At 37.4% G+C, this 11,937-nt stretch overlaps 1 protein-coding gene across 1 annotated transcript in view; it reads right to left on the bottom strand.

Moving 5' to 3' along the window:
- Positions 1-5,327: 5,327 nt before the first annotated feature.
- The window catches only part of LOC118749812 (Down syndrome cell adhesion molecule-like protein Dscam2), an 83,633-nt gene continuing 77,023 nt past the window's right edge, over positions 5,328-11,937 (bottom strand). The window contains exons 4-5 of the mRNA XM_036484585.1: positions 5,428-5,504; positions 5,328-5,354 (exon numbers count right to left, since the gene is read on the bottom strand). Coding sequence (XP_036340478.1) covers positions 5,343-5,354; positions 5,428-5,504 — 89 coding nt within the window. The 3' untranslated portion in view covers positions 5,328-5,342. The remainder of the gene's footprint in view (positions 5,355-5,427; positions 5,505-11,937) is intronic.

The raw sequence follows: 11,937 nt of genomic DNA, 5'->3' as shown, positions 1-11,937 counted from the left end.
CGCTCTATAAGTCACTCATCATGCCCGTGCTGGTATATGGCGCAGAAGCATGGACAATGACAACATCCGATGAGGCGGCTCTTGGGGTGTTTGAGAGAAAGATTTTGCGGAAGATTTACGGTCCTTTACGCGTTGGCGACGGCGAGTACCGCAGACGATGGAACGATGAGCTGTATGAGCTTTACAACGATATGGACATAGTGCAGCGAATTAAAATACAGCGGCTCCGCTGGCTTGGCCATGTCGTTCGAATGGACACCGACGCTCCAGCTCTGAAAGTATTCAACTCGGAACCCGCTGGTGGTAGCAGAGGAAGAGGGAGGCCCCCACTGCGATGGAAAGATCAGGTGGAGAAGGACTTGGCTTCACTTGGCGTTTCCAATTGGCGTCAGTTGGCACAGAGGAGAAACGACTGGCGTGCTTTGCTGAACTCGGCCAAAATCGCTTAGGCGGTTACAGCGCCAAAAAAAGAAAAGAAGAAGTAATACCATATGGAATACCAATCCCTTTTGGTGTCATGAGCTTTATTGATGGTCTTATTTCCACCTGTGAGATCTCCGCCAATCATGCGTAATCTTTTTGTATGATCTTGCAACTTCAACGTTGGTGCGATGTGTATGCCAATAAAAGTTCTTATAGGGAAACTCAAGAGCACAGAAGTGCGTTTTCTTTACAGGAGGGCCAAGAGTCCTCGTTGTCCCACAGGATGAAAAGTTTTCCGGTACATTGCTAAATGAGTCGTGTGATCTCCTAAGTATATTTCAAATGAAGCAATTGATATACCTACGGTGATATTTCTTTTTTAATTCACGACTTTTCCAATTCGTGGTAAAATTTATGAACTGATTTCTGGGTAGATGCAAGACCGAAAAAGACAGAAAAACTTAACCCCATCCTTCATTTAGACATCTGAAAACTAAATTCTTAAATTCTTAAATAAATAAATACGATTTTTATAAATAACTCTACTCCAGCACCACCTAGAGAGTTTTATAGTAGCATGTAATTGGACCATATATGTATGTAAGATAACCACCGACAATCTGACGGAACTCTATTCAGTGTTTTTTGAGTTTATTCCGAACAACGAAAACGGCTATCATTTTATGCAAATAGGTATAGAGATAGGACAGATTATAGCAAAACTTGTAAAAGCAAAACTTTGTGAAAAATTAAAAAAATTCTTCAAAATTTTCACATAAATTTTACCTTACTGAAAATTAAAGACAAAGTTACAATAGTTCAATGAGATTAAGAAATCTAGGAGAAAATGGTTCCCAATCGAATGATAGTTGCGCGTTTACGTAAATGTATATCGATCCAGCCTTTCCAATAATTACCACTTTTCGCCATAACTACGGTATTGATAACATATGTAGCTGTGTAGAATTTCAGGACGTAAGCGTAAGCAGTTCCAGAGATAAGCTATATGAGAAGTTCAGTTTGTATGGAAATAAGGAGCCACCCTCCTTTCCCAATGCATTTGCAATATATGCACCAGTGCTAAGTTCAGTTCCCCAGCGTAATTGGTTTTAGAGATATATTGGTTTTTTACGTTTCAGTCTGTATAAGAATTTTAGGAATATCTCGAGCTACATACCGAGTAAATTTTTGGTCAGAATATTTATTTTCAAGGTGTTGCCAAATATGAACCAAGTCGATGCAGCCGTTTAGTAGTTTAGTGAAATACGTTGTAAAGAGAACTGTATGAAATTGTAAAACGTGAGACGATTTCTTAATTTTTGGCAGCAACAACGAAAAGTTTTAATTTTTTTTAGCGAAAAACCTTCCACACAGAAATAAAAATAATAAGTTTGTGGTTATATCGAGGCGAAATTTTGAGAACGGTCCGTTGCTAACTCTAAATATAAACAACGACGCACTGGAAAAAGTTAATACGTTCAAATACCTAGGAATAATGATCGACGATAAACTAAAACAAAAAAAATGGATTCTATATTTTCAATTAGAGCTCTAGCAATATGTACATCGGTGAAAATGCATTTAATTCCATACATTAACTTTTGCGTGGTACGCTTACAAACATACAGACAAACATACCAAAATTTTATATTTGTTCTGTTGATCTAATAAACCCCCTATAAATTTTTCTTTAACATCTATTATGTACAAATATCGGCCTGATGCAATTTTATTATTCTCAAATACCCTCGTTTGATTCCCATATGGCAACACTTAGTTTATATTACAAATTTAACTGAATTAAAGTTTTCAAACCCGCTTCAAGAATATTTTCAAAAGTAAGCTTCCTAATCCTTTTTAGTTTAATATTCGTATTGCAATATTTCATTTATTTTACAAACTTTAATGAATACAATTTTTCAATCAGTTGGCAAAAAATATTTTAGCATTAAAATTTCCTAGCCTCTTTAATTTGATGCCAATATTGCAATATTTAATTTATGCTATTAATTAAATTAAATTAAAGTTTTCAAATAGGTGGCAACCTTCCACAAAAATATTTTCAGCTGTAAGCCTTGGTAAATTTCTTTCTTTTGACAGCCATATTGCAGTATTCACTTTACCGTATCAATTGACCTAAACTGAAATTTTAAACACAGATGGCAACTCTCTAATTTTTTCTTCTATATTGGAAGCTAGATCTCTAGCGATACATCGGTGAAAACTGCATTCAATTCCATGTTTTCGACTGAAAGCGGGTACAAATATACAGACAGACAGAGATTCAATAATTCTAAAAATTGTTTATTTGGCTTCTGTAGCTTTAATAAAAACCCACCATATTAATTTTTCTTTAACATCTATAAGGTACAGACAACGACCTGTTACAATTTTAGTATGTATAGATGTAGATATAGATTTAATTTATTTTATCAATTTAATACAATAAAATATTTCAAACAGGTGGCAGCCCTCCCTAAAAATATTTTCGGCAATATAATTTCCTAAACCCTTTCAGTTTGATACCCATATTGCAATATTAAATTTATCTTATAAATTGAATTAAATGTAAATTTTCAAACAGGTGGCCACTCTAAAATCAGCAATATATCGGTGAAAACTGCATTTAAATACATGCATTCGTTTTCGAGTAATGCGCGAACAAACATACAGACAGACAGACAGACAGACAGACAGACAAAAATTCTAAAAGTGGTTGATTTGGCTTCTGGTGCTCTAATAAAGACCTCCCACATTAATTTTCCTTTATATCTACAATGTACAGACATCGACCTATTACAATTTTATTATATGTATAGATTCGTCGACTACAAAAAAAATAAATATTTGTGATTTGATTCGTTAACCAAATATAAAATAACTTTTATTTGTGATTTGATTCGTCGACCAAATAAGAAATAAAAGTTATTTGTGATTTGATTCGTCAACAAAATTAAAAATAATTTTGTATTTATGACTTGTTTCGTCAACCAAACAAAAGGTTACTATTTGTGATTTGATTCGTCGACCAAATAACAAATAAAATTTATTTAGGATTTGATTCGATAACCAAATAAAGAATAAAATTTATTTGTGTTTTGATTTGTAGAGCGAATAAATTTGTGATTTTTCAACTAAGAACAATATTTTCTTATGCAACACATATACCATACACAAGTATCTTCCAACTTCCAGTTCTACGAAAATCTTCGGGGGGTCGGCGAGACTTCTTCAAATTTTTCAGGACTTTCGGGACTAATTCGAGGTTTTTAGGACTATTACGGGTTTTTCGAGATTTTCGGGATTCTGGGGGCTATATCGGGATTTTAACCTCCAGATTTCGGGGGTTCTTGGCACTGTATCCGGATTTTCGGGGCTAATTCGAGATTGCTGGTAATTTCTTCGAGGTAGTTTCGAAAATCTCGAAATAGACCCGGAAATCCTGAAGTAGTCCCGAAGATCCCGATATAGCCCCTAAAACCCTTCAAATCTCGAAGTAGTCTCGAAAATCCCGAAATAGTCCCGAAACCCCTTAAAATCCCAAAGAAGTCTCGAAAATCCCCAAGTGCTCTTACAAATCCCGAAGTAGTCCTAAAAACTTTGAAGTAGTCCCTAAGATCCCAAAATAGTGCCGAGAATACCGAAAATCTTCAAGTAGTCCCGAAAATATCGAAATACACAGTCCCGGCAATCTCGACAATTTTTAAGTAGTATCGAAAAACTTGAAACATTCCCAGAAATTCCGAATTTATCCCAACAATCTCGAAATAGTCCAAATATCCCGAAGTAGTCCCGAAAATCGCATTACAGAGCCGATAATCCCAAATATGCCAATGTGGTCCTAGGAATTCCAAAGATCTCGAAATAGTGCCAAAATTCCCGAATTAACCCCCAAAGTCCCGAAATAGTCTGAATATCCCGAAGCTGATCCCTATAAAGTGCCGAGAATCTCCGAAATCTCCAGGTAGTTTCGTAAGCCCCAAAATAATCCCAAAAATTCCGAAGATCCCGATATATCGGCCAGAATATTTATTCGGTATATTATATTATTACTTATTTTACTCTCAAACATGTCCGCGAAAGCTCCTCGTATAAACAGACATGAGAACGAATGAGAATGTTCTTACCGAAAAAATTATCTTAAGAACTAGCAGTGCGAATCACGGATCGTATGGTCATTTAAAGTATAAAACCGCGTATCAACATCCTTTGTGGCCACTTCGGGTGTGCGTCAGGGTAGTATTCTTGGTCCTGTATTATTTGTTTTGTTTATAAACGATATTGGGGCCTATTTTAGTCATTCTAAATTTCTACTTTACGCGGGCGACCTGAAACTCTTTAGTAAGATTTCCTGCCTGTCAGATGTTTATGCACTTCAATGTGACTTAAATATAATATATATATATAGATAACTGATTGGAGCATTAGAAATAAACTGTAGCTTAATATTAATAAATGTTTCCATATGACCTTGTCTAAATAACGGAATCTAATACCTTCAAAATACTCTGTCTCATGTGTTGAGCTTGGCAATGTTGTTGAATTCCTGGATCTAGGAGTGCTCTTTGATTCGAGATTTACCTTTGTTAACCACATCAATTACATCATTCCCAAGGCGTATTCTAACTCAGCTTTCATGAGGCGCTATGCTAGAGATTCTAAAGATCCATATACTCGCAAATTGCTTTACAATTCTTTAGTGCGGTCTAAATTCGAATACGCCTCCATAATTTTGCACGCCCAGCTACAGCCATACATGTAAATGTGCTTTCCGACTCTACATTTAATTTCAACTACTTTAAAATGAATTTGGTTTACACAACTTCAAAATCAGTATGTTTCTTCTGAATACGTTTGCGTTCTGGACTTCACAGATGCTTTTTCATACTTCCAAGACACAAATTGTTTTTTTGTTTCCGTCAGCGTAGTGCCTGAACTAGTAAAAATCATCGGGAACTTTCCATTCATGAAATTACTATTTTTGAGACAAGGGCATTCACTCACCTGGCATTTCAATACCGCCGTGTTTCCAGTCATCACGTATTCATCGTGAACTTGAACTGTGTATTTTTGATTGACAACTATCAGATGAAAAAGAAACGAAAATTACTTACATATATATATGTATAGACATAAAAAAAACTTCAAAATACTTAATAGCAAACTTAAATATCTATGTATTTATGTATTGGTTTACAACACCAGCTAGACCTCGACACATAACAAGAAAATTTTAACTTTGAGCGAAGCGCACACTGGTGCTAATCTTACGTTGAGAATTCGAACCGTATATCGGTTGACTTAAGGTCTGATTATGCATACTTTGCATAACTTCGCACAACTTCTTAATCGTAACACAACTTAACAAAACTTAAGGCTGATTATGCTTCGCATGCAACCAAATTTATCAGTACTACCAACCTTATGCATTCACGCAATAGGTCATTCACGGTGTCTGAACAAAAACAGCTGATTTTTGGTTTCTTCAGGTAAATGGATTTGTTGACAGAAAAATTAATTTAAGTAGTTTTAATGGGGTACATTTGCAGACAAAATTAAGTCGACACTTAAGTTCTTTGCAATTTGACATAGTTTTCAATGCAATATCTGTCAAAATATGTAAATAAAATAAGTATGTTTTTCTTAAAAAAATACGTAATTAACTACATGTGGCAACCTTTCATTATTTTGCCGGCGCTGAGATACTTGATACGGCCGTTGGAGGCTAAGTACAAATACATCCAGCAAAAACTCGTAGAGCATTTTTCCGATAGTCAGCAACGCCGCCTTCAGAAAGTATTAAAATACATGGTTCTGGGCGACCGGCGCCCCAGCGAACTATTTAACGATATGAAACGCGCTGCCGTTGAGCGACAGTATTCTGCATGATTTATGGGTTAGTAGACTACCACCGTACGTACAAGCGGCGCTAATAGCTACGAACGTTGCTATTGTGGAAAAGCTTAAAATTGCCGACTCCATCACTGAAACAATCGGAATGCACCACAATCAACCACACGAGGTTGCAGCGGTCAGTGAGGTTGCTAACTTAAAACTTGAAATGACTGAACTGACCAAGCACGTGCTAAAACTTCTCGATAACAAAAGCCAACGAGTACGTTCAAGGTCGCGATCCAAATCGCGTAGTCGTCGTTTGCTTCCAGCTATTCCACACAACGACGCTTGTTGGTACCATGCAAAATTCGGCGAGAAAGCAGCGAAATGCCGGGAACCTTGCAATTTTGTATCAACAAAGAAGTCTCTATAGGCCTGCTTGGATGCTCCGGTTTCAGATTTGGGCAACCTATCTGAAGCCGCAAAATCATACCGGTTGCGCATTTATGACACGACAACAAAGATGCACTTTTTAATAGACAAAGGTGTGGACGTTTCTGTGGTCCCGAAGTGCGCTAATGCAGTCCAAGCTTCTCCAAGTGGTATAAAACTGTTTGCCGCAAATGGTTCGCCCATTTTAGTATTTGGCTAGGCCATTTTTAAACTTAGCCTCAATTTGCGAATGGAATTTCGTTATAGCAGATGTCTCTCAAGCGATTATTGGAGCTGATCTCCTAGCTCATTTTGGACTTTTGGTCGACTTAAAATAAAAATGTTTGCTTGATCGCAAAACAGAGTTTCGATCGATTTGTGAGATCGATAAAACGTGCGCATTGAGTATCAAGACATACGATAAAAATTATAATTTTTCAAACATTCTTACTGAGTTTAGTGATATCACACATTCCCGCCCTCTAAACGCAGCTACGAAATCGTCAATTCATCACCGTATAACCACCACTGGCCAGCCTGTTTTCGCACGACCGCGGCGTCTTTCGCCGGAGAAACTAGTAGCCGCAAAGGCTGAGTTCGAATCGCTTCTCAATCTGGGGATTTGTAGGCCGTCCAGTAGCAATTGGGCCAGCCTATTGCACATGGTACGTAAAGCCGATGGCTCATGGCGATCATGTGGGGATTACAGGGCTTTGAATGCAGTTACGATTCCGGACCGATATCCACTGCCCTTCCTCCACGATTTCTCAAATATTTTGGTCGGTAAATGTATTTTTTCCAAAATTGGCTTGAAGAAGGCTTTTCATCAAGTGCCGATTTATGATGAAGACATCTGAAAGACTGCGATAACAACTCCCTTTGGACTTTTTGAGTTCACTCATATGACCTTCGGGTTAAGGACTGCAGCCCAAACATTCCAAAGACTCATAAACGAGGTTCTACGCGGGTTTAATTTTGTATTCGTTTATCTCGATGACGTCTGCATTGCGTCTACTTCTGCAGATGAGCACCGAGGTCATCTTCGACAAGTTTTTCAACTACTGAGAGATAATAACTTGACAATAAACGTCGCGAAATCCGAGTTTGGCCTTTCAGAACTTCGCTTTCTTGGTCACAGCATAGCTGAGGATGGCCGACGACCAGCGTAACGACGAGGAGCTGAACGACTTATTGGATGGCAATATTCATCACTCGCTTAAGCTTAAAAGTTTTGTTCTTCCTTTCAGCTCGAAGAGTTTGCATTGCGACACTTCGTCTGGTCGTATCCGGCCATTTGTAACTAAAAAAATTCAGGCAAACGTTTATGCGCTCAATTCATAATGTAGCACACCCAGGTACAAGGGGACAACGCGACTAATAACAGAGCGGTTTGTTTGGCCTGGGATACATCGGGATGGCAGAGATTACGCTCGTGGCTGTATGTACCCTGCAGGGAAACCGCGGACTAGTGAATCAAATTTCTAGTTCCGTGCTAGGTCTTTATCGCCAAAAAGGAACTAGTCCGATAGAAACTAGATCCCCACCAGCCCAAAATCGGCGAAAAGTGGTACTTTTAACAAAGTAATTTTTTTCAGTTTTTTTTCACTAGAAATATATATCTAAAGTGACGAATTTAGAAATGGTTCGGAACTATAGAACAAAGGATGAAGAACGAACTAGATCCTATTTGTCGAATTTAGAACTATTTCGGAACTATCGAATAAGGGATGCAGCGGGGGTCTTGTTTACTTTACATAGATATGTGTTCGGCGGCTTTTTCGTTCAAATACGCTTCTCTTCTGCGCTTCGCAGATGCTTTTTCATAGCTTGGTAATACAAAACTAAAATTTGTGTTAACATTTCAACATCTTGGGACAGTTTGGAATCTAAGAAATAACAGCGAGCACCTCTGCAAACTCAGCTACAGCTAAAGGTATGTAAACGTATATTTCTTACAATCATTCAAACAAATTTAATTTCAAATTGAAAACACATTTCTTCCAAAATAACTTAAAATCGCACACACGGAAGAACCAAAAATATTGAAAAATCATGATACTTTTTTCTTTCGTCTGTCGATTTTAGAACTGGTTCAGAACTATAGAATTTAGGACTAGTTCGGCACTATCAAAAAGGGATGCAGCTTGGGGCAATTGACACCTCCTAGGACATCGCCATGTTAAATTCGCCAGTTGCTTGCATGCAAAAGAGATTTATCGCGAACCAGTACTGGGTCTAAATGTACTAGAAGCGCACCAGTTCAGAACTAGAGATTTTCCCCACAGGGTAGTGTCAGCGGAACAAAACAATTCGGCATAACCGAAGTCTATTGCAGCGGCGGCAGTGTCCAAGCGCACGATTTACGCACTTACACATTGATCTGGTCGGGCCGTTCCCACCATCTGAAGGCAGCCGGTATTGCCTTACTATCGTCGATCATTTTACGCGCTGGCCAGAAGCGTTGCCAATACCTGATATGATGGCGCCGACTGTTTCTAAGGCATTACTGAGTGGTTGGATTTTACGGTTCGGCGTGCCATTGACCATCACATCCAACCTAGGGCGGCAGTTCGAAAGCGCATTATTTCAGCAGCAGTTGAAATTACTAGGTGTTCGCCACTTCCGTACAACGCCCTATCACCCTCAAACAAATGGGATGGTCGAAAGATGGCAACGCACGCTGAAAGCAGCTATATTATGTCATAACGCTAACCAATGGGCATCGTATTTACCACTGACGTTGTTGGGATTACGATCTACACACAAAGACGACTTGGGTGCCTCCCCTCTGATTTGGTGTACGGCGAAAGTCTTCCGCTGCCCGCTGAATTTTTTACCGATAGTGCATCTACGAGCTACGAAACCTATATGGTTAAGCTACTGAGCCAATGCATGAAGGCTTGGCACATAAAGCAGAAGGTTTCCGTGCACTCAGGTTGAAAAAGTTGCGAACAGGTATTTATTCGTGACGACTTAATCCGGCCCTCACTTTCACCTCCGTACAAAGGCCAATATAAGGTCATTCGACGAACCCCGAAATATTTCGTAGTCCAGGTTAACAACAACGAGGTGAAAATATCAGCCGACCGGTTGAAGCCCGCGTCCATCGCCGCCCAGCCAACTGTCTAGGAGGGGAGTATTGTGGCAACCTTTCATAATTTGCCGGTGCTAAGATACTTGATACGGCGTGCAACTCTAAGAATCAACTCTATACCTCATTTCATTTCTTGTTGAGATTTATTCAATGACTCCTTTGAACTTGTTTAATCTGACATTTCTTCTCAACTATTGTAGTAGTATTTATGTCGAAAAGTTTTAGAATAAATTCTCTTTTTCTGGCTGAACATCAAACGCTGCGTAGGTATATTAGATGATATATTCACTAGAAAGAGCATAAAAATAACTTTCATTTGATATATAATTTTATACAGTTAGGTTTAAGGACAACTGCCAACTAGGAATGGAAAAATCGATTCCGATTCCACTCCAGAATCGAAGATTTTCTCGAAATAATCGATTTTGGGGAATCGATTATAAATTTTCGGAATCGATCGAGAATCGATTTTGAGAACTCGATTCTTTTATTCTTCATACATCTTTAGATACACGTCAGTAGAATTGTGAAATTTCTGGCATGACTAATATAAATATTAAATAAGACTAATTGGCGCATATTCATATAGATGCTAGAAATGAATTTACGAAGAGAAGAAAATCTTTAGATATTAAAATTTATTTACATTTTATATAAAACAGTACCGTGAATATATATCAGTCGCACACTTTTTAGAAAATAAAGCACTTTTTCCAAATTTATTATTAAAACTCTTGCTACAATGATTTTAATTGATGCATTATAATAGCATTATTAGCTACGATTGATGGCTGTATAATTGGCCGTTTTTATAGATTTCTCAAGTGAAATATTCAAATAAAAAATCCATTAGAATCGAATAATTCGAGTCCCGCCGTGGATTATTGGATTCCAAGAATCGTACGGATTAAGTAAAATTCGAGAATCGACTACTTTTCAAAACTTTCCATACCTACTGCCAACAGCGAAATAAAAGAACTGTCTTGATATTATATTTTATTAATTTATTTCATATAATAATAATAATAATAGATTGGCGCTTACACATATGTTCGTGTTTGGCCGAGCTTCTCCTCCGGTTTGTGGCGTGCGCCTTGATGTTGTCACACAAAGCGGAGGGACCTACAGTTTTACGCCGACTCCGAACGGCGATTGTATTTTTATGAGAAGCTGTTTTTCATGGCAGAAATACACTCGGAGGTTTGCCATTGCCTGCCGAGGGACGACCGCTGTTAAGAAAAAACCTTTTTTCTATATTTTTTATTTCATATAAAGTTATATTTTAATATAAAATGAAAATTTTGAATAAAGAAAAATAGCGCGATATTTTCTTCCAAATATTCGCCTACGGAGTTTTTTTCTTTTAACATATAAAATCATATTTTAATTTTTGGTGATATTACCGAAGATTTTTTTTATATTAATTAAGTGTGTTTTTGTGCTCTTTCTTATCTTGTGCATATCTTTTATTATAGTTTTTTTTAAGAAAAACAAATATTTTTTTAAAAAAATTGCCATAATTTATATATGCATATATATTATATACACATATGAAATCAAAGGACTTTTAATTACTTTATCCATACTTTGAAAATTGGTTGAAAACTTTTCAAAATATAAGCTTTCGATATTGAAAGTTCCACGTTTACCCTCCCTAGAACCGCTCCTATGAATTTGACCCAAAATGGAATGCATTCCAGTAAAATCAGAGAAAATCGGCGGGCCATGCTCACTTTTTGTTTTTTTTTTTAGCTCAACGGGCCTTATTCTTTACTTGTTCCCAAAATAAGATGGATGGAGTCGTGAATCTCCCTAATATGCTTTCCATGCGTCTCTGTAAAAAATAATGCTATTGGTACCACTGCAATTGAAATGTCACTTAAGAAAACGTGAGGCAAAATCTAAACTCAACAGATCGCTAATTTTTTACAAGTTCTGCTAATTTCTGGGTAATGGAATACATACAAAATGCATTCAACAGATTTTGACCTGACAGTTTGAAATTTATGCGAAGCATGCATACTAAGACCATTAGAATATACAAACGTGCGCACACTTTCGCGATATTTCGCTCTGAGCTATTCTATTAATTTGCCATTTTTATAAGTGAAACTTCTTAGGCGGTGTTGTCGCAATTGGAGTGGGAAATTTTT

The sequence above is a fragment of the Rhagoletis pomonella genome, unplaced genomic scaffold, assembly GCF_013731165.1.
Source record: "Rhagoletis pomonella isolate Grant_MI unplaced genomic scaffold, Rhpom_1.0 Rhpom_scaffold_00055, whole genome shotgun sequence".
In the NCBI taxonomy this organism is placed as follows: Eukaryota; Metazoa; Arthropoda; class Insecta; order Diptera; family Tephritidae; genus Rhagoletis; species Rhagoletis pomonella.
This window is presented reverse-complemented; position numbering and strand designations above follow the sequence as displayed.